We start from the raw sequence: 25,809 nt of genomic DNA, 5'->3' as shown, positions 1-25,809 counted from the left end.
TTCATCACTTCATAGTTCATCAATCATTCATTACTTCAGTCAATGAAGAAGAATTTAGGTAGTTTCTGCAATTTCAATCAATGAACAAGAAAGCTGAAAGCTCAAGATGTAGGCTGCGAGGGAAGCGAGGCAGTAGTTTGTGACTGTGTAGAGCTGGTATTGGTCATTGTTCCCGCCACTCCTTGATTAAAAGCATTCTCTGCAAAATAACCAAAGAGAAAACTCAAATCTACCAAAAATTGATACGAGAGAGAAAACTCACCGGCCGTAGGCCATGAATCGAATGAATTGATACGAGATTTCTGGGTTTGAAGCTTTGAATCGAATCGAACTTCAAAGGAGAGGTCGAGAGGCGAAGAGTTCTAGGTTAGAATCGAATCGAACTTCGGCCGTAGGCCATGAATCTTTGATTAGATGCGAGATTTTCTGGGTTTGAAGCTTTTATCGAATCGAACTTCAAGCCTTCGAGGCCTCGAATCGAATCGAAGAGTTCTGGGTTTGAATCGAATCGAGAGCCGGAGAGGGTTTGAGTGATTGAGTCTGAGAGAAAGGGCTCGGTTCGAGCCTCAAGCCTTCGAGGCCTCGAGGGGCTGAGGGAAAGAGTGGCTGAGCAGTCTGGGACTCTGGTCTCTGGGTGGGCTAGTGGAGTGGTGGGTAGTAGTCGTATTACCCCTTTAGGGTTTGGAGAGTTATAGTCTAATCGACGGTTATAATTTAATATGAAATAAAACTATTAATAATCAACGGTTTAGATCGATAGATATAAAATATATTTAAATATATAAATAATATATATAATATACGGTACGGTACGGTATACCGTATTTATCTTCAAATCAGTACCAGTACCGTACCAATATGTTCCTCTCGGTTCGGCACTACCGTACCAATACTTCGGTAGCCGACATTTTCGGTAACCAACATTTTCGGTTCGGTTGGTACTCGGTTGGCTGGTTTGTCTCGGGAGGATTTGCCAGCCATAGGAAGACGAATACATTGTGTGTCTTCTTTTTATTTCATTTATAATAGCCAAAAAACGTTGGTTTGTACTATTCATTTAATAATTAATGATATGTCAAAACGACATCGTTTTAAAACAAAATATGGAAAAAAGAAAAAAAAGATAACAAGGCTGAAGATGGTTCTGATAAAAGAAAAAACCCAAATACAACTGTTCCTCTCTCCCAAATCCCAATTATAGAGAACCTATTCATCTTTCTCTTTCTCTCTTTCTCCATTGCTATTTGTTGGATTTGTTAAACAAGTAAGAAACTGAATATTCTTGGCCCAAAATAATTAAATTTACAACTTGAATAGATCAACCTGAGATTAAGAAGAAATGTATACGTGAATTTAAGCCACATGCACTAATTTAGGATCTTTATCAATTAGGATATTCATCACTAATTACTTAATTAGATAGATCAAGGTTGTTTCACACTTTCACACAATACCGAATGACCTAGCTAATCATCAACTCACACTTAACGTATTAAACACCAATATTTCCTACTTCGATCCAGTCCAGCAAGCAAATTAAAGGAAGGAATTCATAAAGACCGACTCTGGAGAAGTAAAAACCCATGTCTTTTCTGCACAATAAAAATAAGCATGACAACACAACTATAGCAGCAATCCATGAAGAGCCACAGACCCCAAATCAGTACCTGCACTGTGGCTAGCCACCTTAATTATATTGGTGTGACTAATGGGGAAAAGGACGCTAATGTTGGTTCATTCTTCGTTGGCTCATTCAGTCATTCTGATTATTAGAGCATCGAGATGTAATAGGTCGATCGCCATCTCCACTGTATACGAGATCAATGCCTATCAGTTCTACATTCTCACATGGTAAGCTCCCACTACATGCAAGATTGAAGGCAACTTGTGATGCAGATGAGCCTCTGATGTTCTTGAAGCTGACATTACTAATCTTAACGTTCGACTGAGCCTGTTGTTTGCAACTATGCCCGGGGCAGTAGTTTTGGTCTATAATGATGGGGTTCTTCACATTATTCATGATAATATCCTCAAAGTATATGTGTGAGGCAAAACCGGCACTGGGAGAACCAGGCCATGTCTTGATTCTCACACCGTTTGTTGTGTTCGTGAGGGTGCAGTTCTTAATGATGAGGCCATATACCGGTTTTTCATCAAGATACTTTCCAAGACTTCCTACGCTTATTCCATGTCCCGGTCCACAATTAACATTGGTTACTATGAGTTGCGAAGTGCCATCACCGATGGAAATACAATCATCTCCGGTTCCGATGTTTGTATCCGTTACGTTGATCCTCCATGAACGTGCAATGTGGATTCCATCTGTATTAAAACTCTCGCCGGGTGCTATGACAGTCACACGCTGGAATGTAACATCATGGCACGCATAAACGTTAATGTGGTAACTTCTGCTGTTAAGGGAAGTTATGTCCTGAATTATGGAGTTGGAGATGTAGTCGAACCTCACGTTAATAGCACGATAAGTATTCCAACCAAGGGCTCCTTTTTTTTTTTTTTTTGGCAAACAACTAGAAACTGATATATTAAAGAGAAACTGTTACACAAGGACAGCTAGGCCTTCCAGAAGCCAACAAAAGTAGACAACAGAGCCCAAAGGGCCCAAACAAAAACAGAAAAACAACAAACATAGTGGGCCTAAACCAGGCAAGCCCACAGTCTTGGTTAGCCAACACAGTTGCCGACAACGAAGAAGAACCAGCAGCGCCGCCGCATTGTAGAGCGCAGCCACAAGCAACAACATCCAACCGGAACGAGAGATCGTTGAGGGGATCGATGGCGATTCCGAAGTACCCATCCGCCAACTTTCCAGATACAAAAGTCAAGAGCACATAACTCAAACCATCTCCAACAAGAAGATCTTCATCTGCCAAGAAATCAACCAGATAGCCTAGTTGAAAAGAGAGAGAGGTGAGATCCAGAAAAGGATCGGAGGGACAGGCACCCAAAGGGTACTCAGTTCCTTGTAGCATCACCGGGTGCACTAACGGGCAACTCCCGTTTTGAGATGAGCTCCGAGGAGCATATTTACAGGTCATGGCAGTAGGCTTAGGATAAGCATCACCGGAGATAGCGATGCACAGGTAAAGGGACGGGTTTGAGGGGAAACAAAGTAGATCTGGAAAATATTTGGTCAGGAACATGAGAAACAAACCAAGAAAACCATAAGGAAAGAAACAACAAGGGAGACCCAACTGAAAGGAAAAAACAGAGGAAGGCAAAGAGAGGCACATGGCCACAGATCGGAGAGAAAATCCGGGCAAAAGCGCCCATGGTGGGCGGGGCTGTGTGCCACCGACTGTCAAGGTGGGAAGAAGCCTCATGGAGAGGGAAAAGTTATCTCCCCCAACTTTCAAGCCAAAGATCCAGATCGGAGTGATCTAGATCTGGCAAGAAAGGGGGGGAGAAGGGAGAAAGCTGGAAAGCTGGGTTTGTTAGAGAGAAGGCAGAGTCTCTCTCTCTAAAGTTACAAAAAAAATTCTTCGCGTAGGTATGTCTTATTTCTCTCCAACCAAGGGCTCCTTGGCCATCAAAAGTTCCACCACCTGATAAGTAGAGCCTGTCAATATACCGAAAAGCAACCCAAAAATCCGAGTTCACGAGTTGGTGGCCATCTTCGGGAGCTTTCAACTTTACTTGGATTTGCACCTCAATAGGAGCCTTGCAATTAAGGACCTATAAAAGTTGCTCCTCTTAACCAATATGTGTCGCTTGGAACAACGAGTTTACTCGGCCATACAGAAGCACAAGCATCTGTCCAAGCTTGTGCTAAGGAGTCTGTAATATCATAGTTAGTTTTTCCACCATATTTTGCACTCGTCACGTCAAAGACTACACGGGGTTGGGCTTTAATTAGCTGTAGCTGCTAACATTAAGAACATGAATATCGCCATGATAGTCATCAATTTGAGACCCATCTTGATTAGAATAATACGAATTGAATAAGACACTCTCTGGTTTCTGAATAAGTAGTTGCTGATCAGCTCCTCTGTTGGTTTTGGACGTAGGGTACTCTATAATTTTTCAAAGAACAGATCCGTGCATCTTTTTATATAAACTTATTTTCGTATAAGAAATATATAACCATAAAATATAACTTCCAAATCTGACATTGAATTTTCTTATCCCTAGTAGGAGTTGGTAATTAAGGGCATTCCTATCCCTAGTAGGAAAATTCTTGAGAAAAAACAGGTGAAAGTTGGTTGAAGAGGAGCGGCTTAAGTGACTGGGGAGGAATCAAGCTGCTCTGAGAAGCCAACATGCTATCACGCTAGTCGTTGCTGGGCGCTCCTCTCAGCAAACGTGCCCACCTAGAGAGAACAATCCTTCTAGCTCTCTCATCTAATCTTCTAGCAAAGATTGGCAGGTTCCTTAAGTTCTTCAATGAAATGCAATCCTCTCGGCAACCTTCCACAACAACTTATTGCCTCCACAATAGGTCACTAAGCCCGCGTTCAGTGAAAATCATTAAGACATTCATAATTTTTTATTTATCAATTATGAATATGAACGGTTCATGTTTGACAGATTTGGTTCGTCCATTGATTTGGTATAGTTTGGTACCTTACCGATTAGTAATTTGGAAGAAAATTTTCAGAAGTGATCTAGTCATGCATACATAAATATCTAACAGTTGATTTGTTGTAATGTAATAAAAAAGTGGATCTTATAAACCATTGATTAGAAAGTCCTCAATTAGTCCTCATTTTAGAGGTCCTCATTAAAAGGGCTCCCATATATATAGTACCCTTGTTTAGATTAATCCTGTCATGTGGTCTTGTCTTTTTCTTGAAAATAATGTTACATTATAGATGGCTGTAATACATTGATATTGTATTATCATCTCTCATCCACTCAATCTAGACTATAACTATGGGTAGATACAATCACATTCTCGAATACGAATATTGGAAGCCCCTTTAGCCCTATGTATAAGCAATCCTGGCCTACTAACATATCAATTAATCTTTTCGAGTATTAGTGTTAGTGTTATTACATAAAAAGGGGAATATGCATGGTTGGGATTATCAACATGTCCATAGATAATTATTCCATTTCAGGTTTTTAGCTAAGCAAAGCCACGTTAGGCCTTTAGAAGAAATTGCAATCCTCACTATTTGGCCAGGTTCAATGAATCTCAAAAACCATTACCTACTTTTTGGTTGTGCTGATTATTATTTAAGCTCTGTTCATGGTCGGAATGGACGTCAAGTTATACAGCGATGTGAGGTTTTTTTAGAGCAGTGTTCATCATCATGGCCTTGTCTGAACCTTCTCGTTCTTAATCCGATCCAGTGCTCCTCCAGCTACCCTCTTCTATATAACTGCTTCACCATCTTCATCTTCAATCTGTTTGATTCCTCGAGCTCCATGGTACCTTTCCTCAATTTCGATTCTTTCTGGTTAACTTTTTGTCTTTTAATGCACATATATTCTATTGTTTCCTCTTGTTTTGTTTTGTATATATGATTCCATGGATATTCAGATTGCTCCAATGGAAGATGAGATTTGCACTAAGCCTAGCTATCAGTGAATATTATAGTATATAGTTGAGGGTGTTCTTTAAGGGGCTTTGAAGGACATTATTCCTCCAATTTCCTCAAAAGGCAATTAATATGTATGCTTATGGTTTAAAAATGGAATAATATGTGTTTTTTCTTGTTATATGTCTTCTGTGTTGCTTATTTTCTCATGTTTAAACATTAAGAAGTTTTGTAAAAAATATGTCACAATGTGAATAGTTTGATTACCTTTATATGCGTATCATCTGGTTTTGTACAGTGGAGGTGAGGAATGTCATCACCTTGATCGAGTTATTGTACAAAATGGTTCTAGATCCCCCGTCCCTGATCTCTGGTGCCGCGGAGAAGCTGCGCTTTCAATTTGAGTACTTGAATAGTAATGTGCCTTTGTGTGAAGACCTGGTGATGGTGAGGAACTTGATAAACAAAATAGCAAACATGGGTGGCCAAGAAATATTGTACCAATTTTGGAACTCATCACTTGAAGCCATGAATCCTCATTCTCATGATACTAGTACTGGAGTTGGATATCAAATTGGAAGTGATGGCTTAAGCTTCATAGAGAATCTGCTCATGTTATCAGACTACTCATCTGCACCAACACGGTTTGTTTTGCTCTACAATCATTGGTGCCAGCTTTGCCTGGTAAGCTAGTAGTTTAGTACTTCTTGTCTAATAATATGGTACATTTAGATCTCTTTTCACATGGATTAATTATTTCTAGTTTCAATTCTGATAATTTTTTAGGCCAAGTATGAATCACATGTTAAATTGGGTGAAAGAGTACCACAGATGGTAGGAACTAGTCAGATCAAGTTGGGCAAACCCATAATGAGGCCAGATGGTGACTTCACATGGCAAAGCAAGAACTGCAGCATAGATTGTCTTCCATATAGAACCACTTCGTGTAATTTCACTCCTACAGATCCATCGAGTACTTCTCTGAGAGGGTCATCACTGGTCTTTTTGATGGGTTTTTATTTGGTGCCATATGATCATGGTCATCAATGTTCTTAGATCTCTCACTTCCTATGACCTTGTTGTCACTGAGAAGAGTTCCCCTTTGCAACTTCAAGTCATTTGTGGTCATTCTTGACCACACTACTGTCTGCCCCTGTTGTCCTGATCATCAAAAATGTCAGAAGCAATATGATGGGCAGACTTTTACACATGTCAATTTTATAGCTTTTGTAGTAGTAGCAAGAATTTGTTTGATCTTATGCTTCAAAATATATTTTGTATTTGTTTAGAGAGACTTTTCTTTTGAGTTCTGAGATTGCTTCACTTCTGTATTATTAAAGTGTGTACTATCAATAATTCTCTGTATCTCAGTTGAACATTCAAAATATATTTACAGAATGGGGTAACAATTTTCACTTTTTTGTAATTTTAAGCTCAGTAAACCCCTCCTTTACTCTACAAATCCCATTGGAAACTAACTGAACATTGCTTCTGGCAGATATGAAACACATACACAAATCTGGGGTGTCATGTTTTCTGTGATTCATATTAGAATTGCAGATTTGAATCACAACCCATAGCCATTTTTTCGCTGATTGTTGGATGCCTACATAATATAATAAAGTTTGCAGTGGAGTTTCTTATGGTGACTCAAACTAGGAGACTCTACGTACAGTGTATCTAAGCCTGTGTCTTCACTACTAGACCTTGGAAATGGTCAAATAGACACTTTTTAAACCAGAAAACTTGGGTGAAAATTAATATAATTACTGCAGTAAACCGTGTTTCAGACATGTAAAACATAAACAACAAGCCTATTGGGAGGTGACCGACCCTTCGCGAACAGATTCTTATAGTGATTATGGCCGCATTAGTCATTGATGTCTAAAGCAATTACAGGTTTGTGATGCCCTCAGATATTCTGCCCTGCACGACAGCACGACCACTAACCTGCTATATTTAACAAGTCTATAGCCTTGGCCGGTGCCTCCTGGAAAGCTGAACCTGCCCTACTGAAAAGCCTTTTGAGTTTGAGGCGTGTTGGGCAGATAAAGAGCCACTTTATTTGTACTAATACCAAATAATGCAAAGGAACAAATATCTGAGGACCAGATTCATACTCTGACAAACACCACCCACCAAACCCAATAATTGAAGGAACCAGATTCCTCTTCTTCCCTGATCATCCTTTTACATAACTTAGATAGTTTCTTCATCCCCTTCAATTAAGATGAGTTCTACATCTGCAATTGCATAAAAAACCAAACTTTTTTTACAAGCTAAAGTCTGTTCCCAATACTGCAGCAAGGCAATGAGAACTGGAACAAAGGGCATCTAATTTTGATCTAAAACATTCATTTCCTTAATTGAATGCACAACATTCATATACAGAAATCAGAGATTCATATATCTGCTATTAAATTACATATTCAAACTCCTTTCAGGCTTTCTTCTCCTTTGTCTTTGTTTCTGGTGGAGGAAACAAAATCTTGAAGACCCAAGCAGCCAAAGCTGCTCCAATTAAAGGACCAACCCAATAAACAAAGAACAGCTCCCAAGTATTGTGCCAGTTATCAACATAAGCCCAGCCAAAAGCATTAGCAGGGTTCATAGAAGGTCCTGTGTACCCACTTCCCACAATAGCTAATCCCACAGTAGCCACTTTAACCAACCATATTTGCAGAAAAAGATTCTTAGGACCCCTAAGCATAACCCAAAGCAGAGAAAAGCAAAGGGAAAAAGTGAACAACCCTTCAGCAATAGCACCACTTTTCACATCCACTTTCAGAGAAGGCCCTTTGACAAAATGTTCATACTTTTTAGGCATCACTTGCAGGATGGCCTTGGCGCCACCTGCTCCGCCAGCCGCCTGAGCCGGGAACTGGACCGCCATTGAGATCAGGGAAGTTCCCGGGTTGAGGCCGGCGGCGTACAAACTGACAGTGGTGGAGGGATTGAAGCTGGCACCACCCAAGAGCTTGCCAATCGTGCTGAATATCAGGACCAGAACTGTGGCATGTATGGTGGTGATGAAACGGCCTACCAAGGACCTAGCTTGGAAACCAAGAAATGAAGCTATGATGGATGTGAAAACACGCATGATTGGGCCAATGAAAACGAACATGGAAGTCAAAATTGCATCTCCTACGGCTGCTTTGAACAAACTACCTATCTTCATCCTATTTTTCTGGCCTCTCAGAATGCAGTGTTCTGCTTTGTTTGGACTGTATGTGTGTGATATGTCCCACACGTCTCAACCGTCCTACACTCCTACTAACAAACAACCACATACATGTGGAATCAACATACCCTTTTTTATTTATTTTTTATCATATATCGTTTTGCACGTTCGAAATTAATTAATTAATTCATCTGTTAACTCTGTCAAATTATTTATTGATTAATAACATGGTACTACAAGAGTTTGCTTCACATTAAAAATGGTTCATGATTGATAAAATTAGAGAGTACAATAACACATATAATGAAATTAGAAGTGTTGTTAGTTTATGTTTGACATTTCTCTTACATAGAAAATTAAAGGATACTAATACTATGGAGAATCTACACAAAAGAGGAATCCAAGAATCTCATAACCGTCGACCACCAAAATTAATTGTTGAGCTCCATAGTTCACTAAAGTATTCACCAAATGTCCCTTGGAGTGTCCATGCCGCTCTAAGACGCCAATGAACAAGGGAAAAATGTGAGGAAAAGACAGTGAACACTACAATACTAGAGTCCACCTGAAGCCAAATATAACGGTCATTTCAGAACCTAATTGACTTGTATCACTTCAAAAATACCTAGGATCTCAGTTTCCACCATCGTGGGTCCGCATCGGAAGCAAAAGCACCGATGAAGGACCAAACGCAGTACACAATGAGTTATGGGTCTGCAATTGCATAAAGAAAAATAAACCATAAAACCCAAACTCATCCCTTTCCCAATTCTGCAGACCAAATCTAATTTTGATCCAAAACATTGATTTCCTTAATTCAAGGAACAACATTAATTGATACACAGAGATCAGAGATTGGATACAATTAAGCGTCAATTAAGCTACATATCTGCCACACAATCAAATATACAAGCTTTTTTTTTAGGCTTTCTTCTCCTTTGATTCTGGTGGGGGAAACAAAACCTTAAAGACCCTAGCAGCCAAAATTGCTCCAATTAAAGGACCAATCCAATAAACAAAGAAAAGCTCCCAAGTGTTGTGCCAATTATTGACATAAGCCCAGCCATAAGCATTAGCAGGGTTCATAGAAGGCCCTGTGAACCCACTCCCCGCAACAACCAATCCCACAGTAGCCACAGAAAGCAACCAGATTTGCACTATTGGATTCTTAGGACCTCTAAGTATAATCCAAAGCAAAGCAAAGCAAAGAGAAAAAGTGAACAACCCTTCAGCAACAGCACCACTTTTCACATCCACTTTCAGAGAAGGCCCTTTGACAAAATGCTTGAACTTGTCAGGCATCACCTGCAGGATGGCCTTGGCGCCGCCTACCCCACCGGCCGCTTGAGCCGGGAACCTGACAGCCATCGAGATCAGGGAGGTTGCCGGACTGAGGCCGGCGGCGTAGAAGCTTGCTGTGGTGGATGGATTGAAGCTGGCACCACCCAAGAGCTTGCCAATCAAGCTGAAAGTCAATACCAAAATTGTGGCAAGTATGGTGGTGATGAAAAGGCCTATCAAGGACCTTGCTTGGACTCCAAGAAACGATGCTATGATGGTTGTGAAAACCCCCATGGATGGGGCGCTGAAAACCCACATGGAGGTCAAAACTGCATCTCCCAGAGCTGCTTTGATCAGACTACCCATCTTATCTTTTCGGCTGTGAGAATGGAAGTGTTCTCCTTTATTTTTGCTCTGTTACTCTATAAATCTATATATATGATCCGTCCCACATCTGTGGACTAAAAAATCTCAGCCCTATACACAAACAACCAAATAGATGTGAGTCGTAGATGTGAATCACACTTGGTTTGATTGGTTGGTAAAATGTAACGGCACCAACAAGTCGTTTTCAACCCAATACTTAACTACCCCCCACGAAAATTAGGAATCCCACGAGCTAGACGTTTTGGCCTAATTTAGTCAATGCATGGTGAGGGAAGCAATACTGTAATGGATGCTGATATCGACTAAATTGCGTCTACATTCAGTCGGAGAAAGCAAGGATCAGGTACTTAATGTCATAAAAAAAAAAAAAGGATCAGGTACTCAAGAACCCTTTGAAGACAAACATTTGCCCAACACAGCCAAAAACGCAAAGAGAGGAAGAACGTGAAGGAAAATAGTGAACCACAGTGTTAGCTAGAGTCCGTCTCAGGCCAAACATGCGCCATAATAGCTCGGATCTCAACTTCCACTTGGAGAGTGTGATGGAAGCAAGAGCTCTAAGAAAGAGCCCATCACAACGCACAATTGGGCCTTGGGCTTGACATACTTCAACACACAAAACTTTCTTCAATTTTGGGCTAATACATACTTCAACTACTCCACATAACTTTTTGGGTCCAATGAACCAAAACCAGGATGAACACAAGTGTAGCTTTGGCAGTTCTCAGAAGCAGATGAGTCAACTCATGGGGGTTCTTCTAGTAAATGCCGATGACAAAAGAAAACGCGTCAATTGTCAATTGTTTATGCTAGAAAATCACTTATGACAAAGACTTGTATTTTCTCTGGGAGATCTTCATTAACATTATAACACAATAATCTTACAATATCCAGAGCAATAATCAAGTGGGATTTGAGTTGGGAATAGAGATCCCATCCTAAAACATATGCACTTGAACCAAAATTTCAGGTTATAAATGGATTAGAAAACACTTTATTGTGTCGGTGGGTTGCTTAAACAAAATGCTAAACTACTAAAAGCCATGAAACTGAAGGAGCTTAGTAGGTTTGTGAATCTGGGAAGTACACTAATCTTGACTATAAGCATAGAATATTAACATATAAAATGTGTACATGGCCAGCTTGCTTTTAAATTAATGTTTTGGAACCCAAGTCTTCCATGGTCAGTAAGATCTGCTGCCCTTTTTTAATGCATGGGCATCACTTTAATTTCATTGTCCAAGTTATGATTCAGTGCTTGAAGTCAGGAGGAGTAACCAATCCATTATCATATTGTCTGCCCATCAAAGACAAGGCTCATGGTATTATATGAGATAGTAAGATACCACCATAGGACATGTTACATTGCAGCTGCACTAGTACTATGCAGAACCTGTTGAATCCGAAATCCGAATTCTAAATCTAAACTATATTCAAATAATTTTGGCTTCGTATTATAAAATAATTAACTCTAAATTCGCATGAAATGTTTCAAAGCAATGTTTCAACGAAAATGCAACATAATAACGTGGATTAAGAATTTACTATACACATGATAAATGTAAAATTCTTTTTACTTATGTAGAAGATTTCTACATAAGCAAATGAAGCAACCAAGGAAGTGACTTTCCTTCTTGAGCTCTATGAAAATCCCAAGAGACTAATCAAGAAATCTCTATATTTTCCCAATAATTAAATAGAATAGCTATTTTGAAAAGAAAAAGACCAAAAATTTTAGATTTACTTCACTCAGTCCAAGATACGCGGCATGGACAGAAGCAGTGACTGCAAGATGTCAATAACCAATCTTTCATACAGATACAGCTCATAGACACTAACAATGGGCCATTTTTTCTTTCTTAAAAACAAAAGACCAAATCCCATCAAGAAAAGCCAAGACAGATCCAGCATTATAGATAACAGTCTAGACTAGCCGCTTCTGAGAACCCTCTATATAACACTTTCTTTTTCTTTCCTCAAAGAAAAAGAAGAAAGAAAAAGCAGAGGAAGGTGAGGGCTTTACAGTGGGAAAGAGTGGCAAAGACTGAATCTTTTTCTCTTCTTGAAGGTTCATATTTGCATTTCAGTAGTCCCATTTATTATCTCCATTTCTTTCAGGAAGAGATATAAGATTGGGTTTTGGGAGAAGAAGAGAAAATGGGACTCCACACAAGTGTGTGTTGTGTCTTATTGGTTACTTTGCTTACTGTGAGCTTCACTAATGGGGAAGATCCATATAGGTTCTACAACTGGAATGTCACCTATGGTGATATCTATCCCCTTGGTGTAAAACAGCAGGTAATCTCTCTCTCATATTCATACACAGTTACACACACAAACAAGCACATTTTGTCTTTGTGCAGTTTTTCTCTTCTGGGTATCTTTTGTATTGAGGAAAAGAACAATGAGTCATTGCTAAAATGAGTTTTCAAACAAATTGCAGGGGATATTGATAAATGGGCAATTCCCAGGGCCACAGATTGATTGTGTCACCAATGATAACCTTATTATCAGTGTTTTCAACAGCTTGGATGAACCTTTTCTCCTTTCTTGGTTAGTGATCTTCTCCCTTATAAATGCATATATGTTTAGTGCTAAAGCACCAGTTACTTGCTGTATAAGTGCTATTACCTTATTAAAAAGTGAAGGCATGATTCAATCACCTATTGAATATGCATGTTTTAGTCACTTTAGTTGAATATAGTACTTGGGCCAGTTGCATGTGACATAAAGTGAACACCTTTAATTGCCTAAAACTCTAATGATAATTGGTGTGACCACTAAATGCTGCAATTTTTGTGTAGGAATGGAGTGCAGCAGAGAAGGAACTCATGGCAAGATGGGGTCTTTGGCACAAATTGTCCCATCCCACCAGGACAGAACTTCACCTATGTTCTCCAAGTCAAGGATCAGATTGGAAGTTACTTTTACTTTCCTTCCCTTGCCTTCCACAAAGCTGCAGGAGGATATGGTAGCATCAAAATCTCAAGTCGACCTCGTATTCCTGTGCCTTTTCCTCCTCCTGCGGGAGATTTCCCCATTCTGGCCGGAGACTGGTTCAAGCAAAATCACACTGTAAGTAGCATTGCTTGGAGGTTATGTTAATTAATTATCCACGAACACGTTTTGATGTTGCATCACAAAGAAGTGCAATTTATGAGGAAATGTTTTCTAATCGGATAGTCTATTTAGGAGCTAGTGGGGTCTATCTCACCAAGCTGCAAAGTTGTCCCTCTAGATTTAATTTGCCCCGGCAACTTAGTTTAGTCATATAGTTTCCTTGAAATGAATACAAGGTGCTAGATGAAATGCCTCATTGGGGCCAAAGTAGGCACCTTATTGTATTTTCCTGCCTTCACAAAGAAAATTCACGAATCCGCTGCCATTGCTAGGCTGACAATCTGGAACAATTGGTTAATTGATTAAGTGGAATATTGTTTGAATCTGTAGTAAATATGTGTTAACTTTGACCACAGATCTAGTAGAAAATGAGGCATTTGATTTATGTTAATTGATGGGCTTGTTTGTATGTTACAGGATTTGAAGGCAATTTTAGATGGTGGGAATAATCTTCCCTTCCCCGACGGACTTCTCATCAATGGCCGAGGATCAAATGGGAATACATATACAGTTGATCAAGGTAGCTAGTCAATACAAGTTAAGAACCATTTGCGTGTGTGGTCTGGATTCTGGAATACAGGAGAAGACTCACAACTTTGCTTCATGTGTCATACTTGCTTTGCAGGCAACACTTACAGGTTCAGAATATCGAATGTTGGAATTGCAACATCCATCAATTTCAGAATCCAAGGTCACAAGATGCTGCTGGTTGAGGTGGAAGGCATTCACACCTTGCAAAACACTTACAGCTCTCTTGACATTCATTTGGGGCAGTCCTGCTCTGTTCTGGTCACAGCTGATCAACCACCACAAGATTACTACATTGTCGTCTCTACGCGTTTCACTTCACAAGTGCTCTCTGCAACCTCCATTCTTCACTACAGTAACTCAGCGGGAAGTGTTTCTGGTCCTCCACCTGGTGGCCCAACTACTGAGGTTGACTGGTCTCTTGAACAAGCTCGGTCTTTCAGGTACTTAATTTCATCATTGCGTTCTGTTTGAGAGCATGTACCTTGTATATGGTAGTCTAACTTATGAAATAGATTCTGCCTTGTTCATATATTTTGTTAAGTATGAGATGTCATACAAAAAGATTATATCTTTTGCACTATCATTTCAGTTATAGTATTATACATGTATCAAACTTCAATCTTCATTTAGGAAATTCTAATTATATACCTGTTAAGTATCGAATGTGATATGCACAAAAAATGAACCTCTCTGAAATCATGTCTATGTATCAAATCAGGAGGAATTTGACAGCAAGTGGACCAAGACCTAACCCTCAAGGCTCATATCATTATGGATTGATCAACACCACCCGGACAATCAGGCTTACAAACTCTGCTCCGATAATCAATGGCAAGCAAAGACATGCTGTAAATAGTGTCTCCTTCCTCCAACCTGACACACCACTTAAAGTTGCTGACTACTTCAAGATCTCCGGAGTATTCTCCATTGGAAGCATCTCAGATAGCCCCACTGGTGGCGGTGCTTATCTCCAGACTTCTGTCATGCATGCTGATTTCCGAGCCTTTGTTGAACTCGTGTTTGAGAATCCGGAGGAGACTTTGCAGTCATGGCACATTGATGGTTATAGTTTCTTTGTTGTTGGGTGAGTCAACTTTTCTATTTCAAAAGTTCAAATGAACTGTTTTCGCTGTTTGTTAAGTTTCTTAAACAAGATGGTTTTGATATGGACAGTATGGATGGTGGAGAGTGGACACCAGCAAGCAGATTAAGATACAATTTGCAGGACACTGTTTCTCGTTACACTGTTCAGGTAAACTCAGCAAATATTTCCCAAATATTCTTGCACATGACAAAAAAAATTTGGCTAAGTTTAGCAGCAGTTGTCCTAATAACCATGTGAGTTATGTGTTCATGGTTTGTTTTAATGTGACTTTTCTGACCTCAATTCGACATTTCACAGGTGTATCCCAACTCATGGACTGCAATTTATGTGCCTTTGGACAATGTGGGAATGTGGAATGTGAGATCTGAGAATTGGGCTCGACAGTACTTAGGCCAGCAGTTCTATCTTCGTGTATACTCACCGGCGAATTCATGGAGAGATGAATATCCAATTCCAAAGAATGCACTTCTGTGTGGTCGGGCATCAGGCCGGCGAACTCGGCCTCTGTAAGCAAAATTAGCAGCTTTGTGATGTAGACTGTCAAGAGTGGTTGTCAAGGCCTTAGATGTTATAACTAGGAAAGAAGATATATATGTCTGCAGAAGTTGTAGTCAGGGCTTAACTCGAGCCATTTTCAGACTTTACTTCTGGGGAGGTCGGTTGCACTCATCGAGGAATGATTCATTTCTTTTTTATGATCCAATATGAAACTCATGGATCCTGTATTCTTTCTTCTTTTTCCACCATTTTTAATCAAAAACAAACATTTAGCCCAACTTTGTTCCTCTGAGTAAATTAAGCGCTGTAGGATACTGTCATTCTTTACAGCATAGAATGTCCACAAACACTGAGTTTACACCTCTTTGGCTAGCAGAAGATCGAGGTTAATGATGAATACCGTTTTGGCCAGAGTAAGCGTTTTGTTACAGCAGTTGCATCTAACCAAAATCTCGCAAGCAATTACATACATAAATACACTAAAAGCACCTAGTATGAACATTTAAAACACCCAGAATACGTGCTTTGTATACACAGCTTAAGACTTTGAGGCTACTGCATTACCTGACAAATTTCATAGAACCTAGTATATGCGAATATTATGGCACTGAAGGAGTGTAAGGGGACTACAAAGTTGCCTAATTTCGACACGCTATCTCCTAGATCACAACCCCCTAATTGTATTCTACCCAACTCCCTAAGTCAGCCTCCCCTCCATCATAGATATAGTAAATGTTAATCAAAGACAGTAAAAGATCTTATAGTTGAGGTACATTAAAGCTTGATTGACTACAGAATGCTGGTATATCATTATCTGAAACAATAGTTTCAACTTTGAACCAAACTACCTCCGTGAGTTCATAAAAGCAAAACACTACGAACTTTTGAGGAACAGTACCAGTCTCAGTAAATCTCCTACTTCTCATGGATCTACACACATGACACACCTAGATCGGCCAACATTGATACGAAAAGATACATGGATAGCATTTTTCAGCGAGATGAGATATTTATAATACAATCATGGTATGACATACATACATACATACAATTGCTACTTTCATCAATTACTCAAATGAAAATTCAGTTTACCATTTTGAAAATATTGTACACTTTAATTACAAGATTTTCATGATAAGTTACTGCTTAGACAACCTTTAACTTGTGGTTAAGACAAAATGCTACTTAAAATTAACATGTAGGAGAAACATTGCATGTGTCGATGAATGTCTCGTTTTGAGATATTTACTATAAGAAATAGCGTGTACGAGACATACTATTGCCCATCATACCACTGCACACTGGCCACTGCCGCCATAAATATCCACGTCAGGAACCATGTTCATCTATTTTCACTTGTCGAGTATATATATGGAGATCGAACACCATCGAGATCCCACTGGACGAGACCACTTGGATTTGCAATTTGCAAAAGGGGAAGGTAGTGTTCATTAACTTCATTTAATCTCAGCTACAGATCAAGCCCTCAATAATGGTCCAGCGTCGGTGGCTAGCTAGCTAGAATTGACCGACTTCAAGTCTTCAGTATCTCTGGCCTCACACCAATTAAATAGTTAGGTATCTAAGCATGCAATCATTTATATCAAATGGATTTGGAGAAAGAGAATACATTAGGTCCCAACTGTTAAAATCAATTGTCTTTCGAATAAGATTCAGGGTGAGACTTGAGCCAAAGTCAAATGGTGGTTTTGATTTGGATATATAGATAGATATTTATGAATCCAGGTCATCGTCTAATTTGACTTATTTCCCATTTATTGTTCCCGCCAATTCCCCAACGGTTCCGACGCGTCCAATAATGAAGGATTGAACATGCACACATTAAAGGCTGTTTGGTGTTATCAGTGTATAATTGGCTGGTGATCGACATGAAGCCTATATAAAGGGGATGGTATTTGATCGAACAGAGCAGAGCAAGCTAATCCAGTTAGCTGAGAATTAAATCGCCTTGAGAGAAAAGAAGACATGGGTGCCTCTCGGAAATGGCTGTCTTCGAGTCTTCTTGTGCTCTGCATTGTCTTCCAGTTGAGTGCTATGTTCGCTCAGGGTGATGACAAGGTTGACAAAGCTAGATTTCGTGATGATGATTGTGGATGGGGTCGCCGCTGTGGTGGTCGCTCTGGTCGTGGTAGGGGTGGGGGCATTGGAGGAGGAGGAGGTTTTGGTGGAGGTGGAGGTCGTGGTGGAGGAGTTGGAGGTGGTATTGGTGGAGGCGGAGGTCATGGTGGAGGAGCCGGAGGTGGTATTGGTGGAGGAGCTGGAGGTGGTGTAGGTGGCGGTGGTGGGGCTGGTGGAGGAAGCGGTGTTGGGGGTGGGGCAGGTCATGGTGGAGGTTTTGGAGCTGGAGGAGGTGTAGGCGGTGGAGCTGGCGGAGGTGTAGGAGGTGGTGCTGGTGGAGGAGGTGGTAGCGGAGGTGGTGGTGGAGTTGGCGGTGGTTCAGGGCAAGGAGGAGGCTTTGGAGCTGGGGGCGGCGTAGGTGGTGGAGCTGGAGGAGGTGGAGGTCTAGGAGGAGGTGGTGGCGGTGGATCGGGAGGCGGTGGCGGTGTGGGTGGTGGTTCTGGTCAAGGAGGAGGTTTTGGTGCCGGCGGTGGTGTAGGCGGTGGAGCTGGTGGAGGTGGAGGTCTAGGAGGAGGAGGTGGCGGAGGATCTGGAGGCGGTGGTGGTGTTGGCGGTGGTTCTGGACATGGAGGAGGTTTTGGTGCCGGCGGTGGTGTAGGCGGTGGAGCTGGTGGAGGTGTAGGAGGAGGTGGTGGCGGAGGATCAGGAGGCGGTGGTGGTGTGGGTGGTGGTTCTGGCCAAGGAGGAGGTTTTGGTGCTGGCGGCGGAGTTGGTGGAGGCATTGGTGGCGGAGGAGGTGCAGGAGGAGGTGGTGGTGGAGGAGCAGGAGGAGGGGGCGGTTTGGGTGGTGGTTCAGGCCAAGGCGGAGGTGTTGGAGGTGGAGGAGGCGTAGGTGGTGGAAGTGGTGGTGGAGTTGGTGGAGGTAGAGGTGGTGGCCACGGAGGAGGATTCGGAATTGGAATTGGGATTGGTATTGGAGTTGGTGCTGGTTCTGGTCAAGGAGCTGGCAGTGGAAGTGGATCCGGTGGAGGTGGTAGACATTAAGACTTGTTTGATTTAGAAACAACTGCATGCTTAAAGCATCAGTGTTAAATATTTGAAGTGAGAGTTTATTTAGTGAAGTTACTACATGTATTTAGCCACATTGAGGCTCTGAAGTATCAGAAATCAATTGTATTATCAATATCAATGCAAACCTTTACCTAAAAATGGGCTACAATTTGGTCAAATTGCATTTTCAATCCATTTAGTTTGCTTAATCCATAACACTTGCCTATGCACTAAAATCTCCAAATTAAGTCACTTCATGTGGCTCAACTCCCTACATTTAGGCCATTGATCATATAAAGCACTCCAGCCCAAAGAAGCTTCACTCATTCCTTCAACACATCCGGTAGACTTGCAATATTGTTGCACTTGTTTGGGAATCTCATATAAATTATGGAGGCATTCTATATGCTATCTAGTCAAGGCATGCCATTTTGTGTCCTTTTCTATTTTTGTATTTTGCCATTTCTTATAGAAAGTGAGCTAGTTGGTGGAAAAATGAAACACGTGGACCAAAACAGTATTACTAATTGGGTTGAAAAAAGACAAAAGCGTATCATTGTTATTGTACATAGTCCTCCACATCATGAAAATAGACCAAATTATAAACAAAATAAGTTTTTTTTTTTAAAATTAAGTCGGAAAAGAACAAGTCGAACATGAAACTTCTGCCACATTAATTTGTTAAAATTTAGTGATAAACGGTAGTGAGCTACACATATAAGACGTGTTTAGAGCCACAGTTAAGCAAAACCATGGTACCGCCCAACTCTTTTTTTTTTTTTGAAAGGCCCAACTCTTTTTTTTTTTATTGAAAGGCCCAACTCTTTCTTTTTAATCTCAAAATTAGTATAAAAACAAAGCTTGCAAAGGAATGTTTGACAAAGAAAAGCTTGCATAGGACGCTTGACATCCCTAATTATCCTCCAAAACGACAGAAAAGGCAAGACTAATCCAAATCCACGGAAGCTAATTCCAAGGAACCGAGTTCCAAAGAGTCGCGTCTCTCCAGTACCCCTTTACGTGTCGCAATTCCACCCCCCCCCCCCCTCCCGCCACCTGATACAATCCCATCCCTCCACTCACCTCCAACTACCACAAAATCAACGGTCAAGATCTCTCCCCTCCCTACCGCAGCCGCACCAAATTCCAGCCCCTCCAGTGGGCGACGTGTATTAAGTTCCCGCTGCTTCCCATGCTATATAATAATGGCACTTTCCCGCCGATCCCTTTGACGATTTTTTTGTCTCTCTGACTCGCAATCAAGAACCCTCCTTCTTCTTTTTTTTTTTTCTCGGTGATCGGCAAAACCCTAAATTCCCTAATGGAGCTCCGTTCTCGTAAAAGGCTCTCCGGCGCCGATTCCGATGGTATGTACCCAGACTTCCCATTTTGTTATATCTGCTTATTTTGTCCGCTACAGAAAAAAAAAAGCTCGGGCCTTTTCGGTTGCCGAAAAGGTTTTGTAGTCTAAAGCATTGAAATTTATGAATGTTGGTGAGGAATTTGGGGCGGGAGATGTGATTTTTGTTTTGGGTTTTTTTTTGTGGTGGTGGGTTTAATTTCGTGTGGGAAGTTTGCCCTAAAAAATGTGCGTTGGAATTGGTTGTGGAAAGCAGGGATTGAGCAGCGTGAGGAGGGTGGGAATAGCGAGAGCAGTGGGAGCTCTGATGAGGAAATCTATATGCCCATTTCTTCGGATTCGTCTTCGGCGTCTGATAGTGAAGGTAAATTGATTGTTTGTTTGTTTTGGTTGGTAAATTGATTGAGATGAAAATGTAGCAAAGCCATGAAGGTGCGGTTGATGTTTTGTAACTAGAGATGAATGAGAAATTCTGGAAAGAATTCGTCTTTGTTGAATGTTGAATGTGGTGGTGGAATTTTAGTTTTGTAATCGCTGTTTTGATAAAGGTTTTGGTTGAGTTTACTATGGCTGTTTTTTGGTGGATAAATTTTTTTTTTATTGTTAATAACAAGTTCAGCCGAATGATAAGCATTGGTGGGAAAAGAAAAGCAATGGCTGTTTGATGTAAGATTGGAGTTTGTTATGAAGGTGGCTTGCATCTGTTACTGACATACATTGAATTTCTGTGCAGGTGAAGATAACCAACAGAATGAGGAGGTGACTATTAACTTAAACGATAGACCAAAGGGCAAATGGAAGGAGCCTTTGCGAAAAAAGGGGAAGGTCGAGCAAAAGAAGAAAAGAGAACGACCAAGTTCGGAAGAGGAAGTAGTGGATTATGGTAGTTTTGATGAATTACAATTGACTCCACAAAAAGCAGTTGAAATCGACTTTCTTGGCTTGACAAGGAGAATCAAGAAAAAGAAGTCAAGATCTGGTGGGCGAAAGCCAATTCTAATGTGGAATGTCTGGGAAGAGGAGCATGATAAATGGATTGATGAGAATTTATCAGAAGATTTTGATCTCGATATTCAGAATAATGTGGTAAATGAAGTTTCTGAGACACCGTCTGATTTGATTATGCCTCTGCTGAGGTATCAGAAGGAGTGGTTGTCCTGGGCTCTGAGACAGGAAGAGTCTGAAACTAGAGGAGGAATCCTTGCAGATGAGATGGGAATGGGGAAGACTATACAAGCGATTGCACTTGTACTTGCTAAACGGGAGATCAACTGGACATGTTATGAACCAGGATCCTCTACAGGCTTGCCTCACATTAAAGGAACCCTTGTAGTTTGTCCTGTGGTTGCTGTAAGCCAGTGGGTAAGTGAGATAGAGCGCTTTACTTCAAAAGGAAGTACAAAGATCCTGGTGTATCATGGAGCCAATAGAGAAAAGAGTTCCAAACAGTTCTTGGAGTATGATTTTGTCATTACAACGTACTCCATTGTTGAGGCTGATTATAGGAAGCATGTGATGCCTCCCAAAGAAAAGTGCCCATATTGTGGGAAGTTGTTTTATGAGACAAAAATGTCTATCCACTTGAAATACTTTTGTGGGCCTAATGCTATCAGAACTGAGAAGCAGTCTAAGCAACAAAGGAAAAAGCATCTGCCATCAAAGAAGACATGCGAGTCTTCTAAAGAAAAGATCAGTGGAAGTTCGGGCACGAAGAAAGGCGCTCGCAGAAAAGGATCAAAGCTGGAGAAAGATGATGATATGGATTCAGAAGATGTTGTACGGGACATGAACAAAAAGAATTCGGTTTTGCATGCTGTGAAGTGGAACCGGATCATTTTGGATGAGGTGCGTCATAATTGTTTTGGTAGTATGGTAATGGGGGTAAATAAAATAATGTCTATCTTAAATAACAGGAATAACAACCAGCATCTTTTAGTCAATTGTGGATGTGGAAATTGCATCAATTAAATTGATTTGTTCATCCTTTTTTCCTTTGATTTCTATCCATGCTTTGTTTAATTATGTTCTGCTAACTTTTACTGTGCCTGACATCTTGTTCAAACATAGGCACATTATATAAAATCTAGGCGTTGCAATACTGCAAAAGCTGTTCTTGCTTTAGAGTCTACATATAAATGGGCTCTAAGCGGCACACCCCTTCAGAATCGTGTTGGAGAACTTTACTCATTGGTAAGTCGACTGTACTTTGTTATATTGACTATAATCAGGATTTCTTGGTCATCCAACAACGTATTTGAATTTGATTCAAACAGGTCCGCTTCTTGCAATTAGTCCCATACTCATATTACTTGTGTAAGGACTGTGACTGCAGAACTCTTGATCATAGGTACGTCCTAAGAATGAATGTTACTATGACTTGCATGCCAAAAGTTGTTGGAAACATTACTGTTAGACATATAGGACAAGGGAGTTGTTGGATACATTACTGTTAGACATATAGGACAAGGGGGTTGTTGGATACATTACTGTTAGACATATAGGACAAGGGAACAAAAATCTAATAGCTATACTTTTATTTGAATTATCATTTGGCTTAAATGTTCAATAAGTTTTTGGTTTCTTTCTGCAGTTCCACACCACAATGTTCGAATTGCCCTCATAGTTCTGTTAGACATTTTTGTTGGTGGAATAAAGTGAGTCTGCAATTTATTATCCTTCTTTTTTCTTGTTATTTTTGCATCGTTTAATATATTCACTGAAATATTTATGTGCTTACATGCATTGTGATCCTTGATCCTTGCAAGAATGTGGCCACACCAATACAATTATTTGGAAATGCATATAATGGAAAAAGAGCCATGATATTGCTAAAACACAAGATCTTAAAGAACATAGTGCTGCGACGAACTAAAAAGGGAAGGGCTGCTGACCTTGCACTTCCTCCTCGAATTGTGAGTTTTATTGCAATATGCTTATCTCTCAAATTCTGAAGTCTAGATTTTCTAACGTTTCTTTTTCTATTGTACTTACGTAGGTTTCATTGAGGAAGGATACCTTGGATATCAAAGAACAAGATTACTATGAGTCATTATATACAGATAGTCAGGCATTATTTAACACGTATGTCAACTCTTTCATCTTTTTCTTTTTTGGGAATTTCTCATGTTTTATATGTTTGTTTTTATGTTTCTAGGAAGTTAACGTTCCAGAAAAGAATTGTTGCTTGAACTGTGTTCTAGTTCAGTCCATCTAAAAGAAAAATAGGGTCATGTTTTGTTAGTATGGGTAATATAACTATGGGCAATGTTTTGCCTCTTTTGGCCTATACATGCTAATCTTGATTCTTGAGGCTACTGGCTTTGATAATAGCCTTGAACTTTCCTACTAAATCCTTTGGCATGGTGTATGTTTTGTTCCATACAGATATGTTGATGCGGGAACTCTTATGAATAATTATGCTCACATCTTTGATCTTCTCACACGCTTGCGACAGGTAGTATAATTGTTGAAATGTGAAAGTATACTTTATGCATTCTTGATTTTGAATTGTAGTCATGGCTCATTTTCCTTTTACTTGTGCTATAGGCTGTTGATCATCCTTACCTTGTTGTGTATTCTGCAACTGCTGCTTTAAGAAATGGAAACAAGGCTAATATTGATAACACTGAGAAAATCTGTGGCATTTGTCATGATCCAGCAGAAGATCAAGTGGTTAGTTGATCCTTTCTTCAAGCTAATAGCTTTGTCATGTAAAGTTGATTTTTTTTTTTCCTTCATGATTCTGGGATGCCAATTATGGTCACTATTTTATGATTATGAAAGGGTGGTTCAAGTATATTAATTGCTAGTAGAATTTGGCCAATAGACAAAGTTGAAACTGGAAATAGTTATTTAAATTCATTGTTGGGAAGTAGGAATGTGTTTTTGCTCTTGGTGTATGTATATTCTGGGATTTTACCTCGGCAGTTCTCCGAAGAGAAGGGTTTCTTTATTTAACTTTGCATCAATTACTGTACCTCCTCTGGTGGTGTTTAGAGAACTGATTGACCAAATATTTTCAATGATTTGAAGTTACATCCTCAGCAGTCCGCTGTTTATGGTCCAATACCAGTACTCTGTTATTGATTTCCTTCTACGTTATGTCTTTTGATGTTCCAGGTTACTGCTTGTGAACATGTCTTTTGCAAGGCATGCTTAATTGATTTTTCTGCTTCCCTGGGACAAGTTTCATGCCCTTCATGCTCAAAATTGCTTACTGTGGATCTGACTACAAGTGTGGGTGCTGGTAATCAGACTACTAAAACTACCATCAAGGGTTTTAGATCCTCAAGCATTTTGAACAGAATTCAGCGTGAGAATTTTCAGACTAGCACAAAAATAGAGGCTTTGGTACGTAAATTGATGAGAAGGCCATTTTTCTTATATTCTTCGTAACTTCCGATATTGTTGTGAAAGCCACTGAATTTGGCCTTATTTGATACCTGGTACATGTTGGCGATTTTCACTTTTATAGTGCACACTGCATCCCTGACTTTCCTGTATCCTTTTCTTTAACTCTGACTGGATTATATGTCTTCAGAAAGAAGAAATCAGATTCATGGTTGAAAGAGATGGTTCTGCAAAGGGAATTGTTTTTAGCCAGTTCACATCATTCTTGGATCTCATTCACTACTCCTTGCAAAAGGTAAAACTAAATTATACGCAGCATTTTTTGGTTTTTGCGGTAATAAAGTACAGATCGTAATTTAAAGAATTTTTGCAGTCGGGTGTCAACTGTGTTCAGTTGGTTGGAAGCATGACCATGTCTGCGAGGGATACTGCTATAAAGAGATTCACTGAGGATCCAGATTGCAGAATTTTCTTAATGAGCTTGAAAGCCGGAGGTGTTGCTCTTAATCTTACAGTCGCATCACATGTGAGTATTCTGTGTTTTAAGTTACTTGGAGTTATGCTCTATACATATGAAGAAGATCAGGTGATTCAGAGGCATTTTTGAAAATTCTATTTTTAGCACATATGAAGTTCATGTGTTGGAACTTTATAGGTTTTCTTGATGGACCCATGGTGGAATCCAGCTGTGGAGCGGCAAGCACAAGATAGAATCCACCGGATAGGGCAGTACAAACCGATCAGGTTCAAATTTTGCTTGCTTCTTCTTTGTCTATTTCTGTAGATCCTATAATATTCCTTCAAATATGCTTTGCTGCTTGGAAGGTCGGAATTCTAACAGTGTTGTGTATGTTACAGAATTGTGAGATTTGTAATTGAGAACACAATAGAGGAAAGGATTTTGAAGCTACAGGAGAAGAAGGAACTAGTGTTTGAGGGGTAAGTGAGATTTTACTGGCGTTCTTACGTCTACATCTTCCTGATTCAGGATCTAAAACCATCCTTTTTGCCTTCTACAGCACCATTGGTGGTTCTACAGAGGCTCTCGGGAAATTGACTGAAGCTGACTTGAAATTCTTGTTTGTCACCTAAGCAGATGACCCCAAGATGATGCAAAGAGTTTTTGGTATATTAAGTTATTAACTGTATCAAAAAAGAGCTCAAATGCAGGGCCTCGCCGAGTCTCTTAATATTACATTGTCACCTGCAGTAGGTTCTTGAGATGTAAAATAGCTACAGCTGAAAATTAAGGAACAAAAATTTTGTGAGGCCTCAGTTTCAAGAGCCTCGTTCCAAGTTTCCTTTTTTGCATCGCTTAATGCCCTTCCAAGAAAATTCCAGATTTGATTGATGAATCAGAGCTACA

The 25,809-nt window shown here is 40.1% G+C and overlaps 6 protein-coding genes and 1 pseudogene across 7 annotated transcripts; 4 read left to right on the top strand and 3 right to left on the bottom strand.

The window, feature by feature from the left end:
* Positions 1-1,716: 1,716 nt before the first annotated feature.
* LOC133726020 (polygalacturonase-like) lies at positions 1,717-4,461 on the bottom strand (annotated as a pseudogene).
* Positions 4,462-5,161: 700 nt separating this feature from the next.
* Positions 5,162-6,916, top strand: LOC133726019 (uncharacterized). Its single transcript, XM_062153466.1, has 3 exons — positions 5,162-5,391; positions 5,800-6,185; positions 6,288-6,916. The coding sequence occupies exons 2-3, from the start codon at positions 5,844-5,846 to the stop codon at positions 6,555-6,557; spliced, it is 612 nt and encodes a 203-aa protein (XP_062009450.1). The 5' UTR covers positions 5,162-5,391; positions 5,800-5,843; the 3' UTR covers positions 6,558-6,916.
* Positions 6,917-7,652: 736 nt separating this feature from the next.
* Positions 7,653-8,743, bottom strand: LOC133726018 (aquaporin SIP1-1-like). The gene has a single exon (XM_062153465.1). It carries the CDS (start codon positions 8,677-8,679, stop codon positions 7,942-7,944), a length of 738 nt encoding a protein of 245 aa, XP_062009449.1. The 5' UTR covers positions 8,680-8,743; the 3' UTR covers positions 7,653-7,941.
* A 708-nt stretch (positions 8,744-9,451) lies between these two features.
* Positions 9,452-10,394, bottom strand: LOC133744278 (aquaporin SIP1-1-like). The gene has a single exon (XM_062172417.1). It carries the CDS (start codon positions 10,327-10,329, stop codon positions 9,604-9,606), a length of 726 nt encoding a protein of 241 aa, XP_062028401.1. The 5' UTR covers positions 10,330-10,394; the 3' UTR covers positions 9,452-9,603.
* Positions 10,395-12,286: 1,892 nt separating this feature from the next.
* Positions 12,287-15,882, top strand: LOC133726017 (L-ascorbate oxidase homolog). Its single transcript, XM_062153464.1, has 8 exons — positions 12,287-12,648; positions 12,794-12,903; positions 13,155-13,425; positions 13,888-13,990; positions 14,096-14,441; positions 14,720-15,085; positions 15,175-15,253; positions 15,404-15,882. The coding sequence occupies exons 1-8, from the start codon at positions 12,508-12,510 to the stop codon at positions 15,614-15,616; spliced, it is 1,629 nt and encodes a 542-aa protein (XP_062009448.1). The 5' UTR covers positions 12,287-12,507; the 3' UTR covers positions 15,617-15,882.
* Positions 15,883-17,241: 1,359 nt separating this feature from the next.
* Positions 17,242-18,912, top strand: LOC133744269 (glycine-rich cell wall structural protein 1-like). 2 transcript variants are annotated; one of them, XM_062172409.1, is made up of 2 exons: positions 17,243-17,801; positions 17,856-18,912. In XM_062172409.1, the coding sequence occupies exons 1-2, from the start codon at positions 17,591-17,593 to the stop codon at positions 18,725-18,727; spliced, it is 1,083 nt and encodes a 360-aa protein (XP_062028393.1). In that variant the 5' UTR covers positions 17,243-17,590; the 3' UTR covers positions 18,728-18,912. The 2 variants fall into 2 exon arrangements, with proteins under 2 accessions (XP_062028389.1, XP_062028393.1); XM_062172405.1 differs by having other exon boundaries at positions 17,242-18,912.
* Positions 18,913-19,939: 1,027 nt separating this feature from the next.
* LOC133726015 (DNA repair protein RAD16) lies at positions 19,940-25,744 on the top strand. The gene is made up of 16 exons (XM_062153462.1): positions 19,940-20,100; positions 20,350-20,457; positions 20,827-21,938; positions 22,161-22,283; positions 22,367-22,440; positions 22,684-22,747; positions 22,859-23,005; positions 23,089-23,174; positions 23,478-23,547; positions 23,640-23,765; positions 24,213-24,443; positions 24,634-24,738; positions 24,817-24,969; positions 25,099-25,187; positions 25,302-25,382; positions 25,463-25,744. Exons 1-16 carry the CDS (start codon positions 20,055-20,057, stop codon positions 25,533-25,535), a joined length of 2,688 nt encoding a protein of 895 aa, XP_062009446.1. The 5' UTR covers positions 19,940-20,054; the 3' UTR covers positions 25,536-25,744.
* Positions 25,745-25,809: the final 65 nt, after the last annotated feature.

The sequence above is a fragment of the Rosa rugosa genome, chromosome 1, assembly GCF_958449725.1.
Source record: "Rosa rugosa chromosome 1, drRosRugo1.1, whole genome shotgun sequence".
Lineage (NCBI taxonomy): Eukaryota > Viridiplantae > Streptophyta > Magnoliopsida > Rosales > Rosaceae > Rosa > Rosa rugosa.
The sequence above is the reverse complement of the archived record's forward strand: the minus strand, read 5'-3'. Positions and strand labels throughout refer to the sequence as shown.

What these genes read in the sequence shown, in the direction of transcription:
- LOC133726017 (XM_062153464.1), top strand. Translation starts at nt 12,508, where the DNA reads ATGGGACTCCACACAAGTGTGTGTTGTGTCTTATTGGTTACTTTGCTT. An exon ending in GAACCTTTTCTCCTTTCTTG is followed by an intron (nt 12,904 to 13,154) that starts GTTAGTGATCTT and finishes ATTTTTGTGTAG; the next exon opens with GAATGGAGTGCAGCAGAGAA. An exon ending in TACATATACAGTTGATCAAG is followed by an intron (nt 13,991 to 14,095) that starts GTAGCTAGTCAA and finishes CTTGCTTTGCAG; the next exon opens with GCAACACTTACAGGTTCAGA.
- LOC133726019 (XM_062153466.1), top strand. Translation starts at nt 5,844, where the DNA reads ATGGTTCTAGATCCCCCGTCCCTGATCTCTGGTGCCGCGGAGAAGCTG. An exon ending in ATTGGTGCCAGCTTTGCCTG is followed by an intron (nt 6,186 to 6,287) that starts GTAAGCTAGTAG and finishes ATAATTTTTTAG; the next exon opens with GCCAAGTATGAATCACATGT.
- LOC133744269 (XM_062172405.1), top strand. Translation starts at nt 17,591, where the DNA reads ATGGGTGCCTCTCGGAAATGGCTGTCTTCGAGTCTTCTTGTGCTCTGC.
- LOC133726015 (XM_062153462.1), top strand. Translation starts at nt 20,055, where the DNA reads ATGGAGCTCCGTTCTCGTAAAAGGCTCTCCGGCGCCGATTCCGATG. An exon ending in CTCCGGCGCCGATTCCGATG is followed by an intron (nt 20,101 to 20,349) that starts GTATGTACCCAG and finishes TGTGGAAAGCAG; the next exon opens with GGATTGAGCAGCGTGAGGAG. An exon ending in GGGCAGTACAAACCGATCAG is followed by an intron (nt 25,188 to 25,301) that starts GTTCAAATTTTG and finishes TGTATGTTACAG; the next exon opens with AATTGTGAGATTTGTAATTG.
- LOC133726018 (XM_062153465.1), bottom strand. Translation starts at nt 8,679, where the DNA reads ATGAAGATAGGTAGTTTGTTCAAAGCAGCCGTAGGAGATGCAATTTTG.
- LOC133744278 (XM_062172417.1), bottom strand. Translation starts at nt 10,329, where the DNA reads ATGGGTAGTCTGATCAAAGCAGCTCTGGGAGATGCAGTTTTGACCTCC.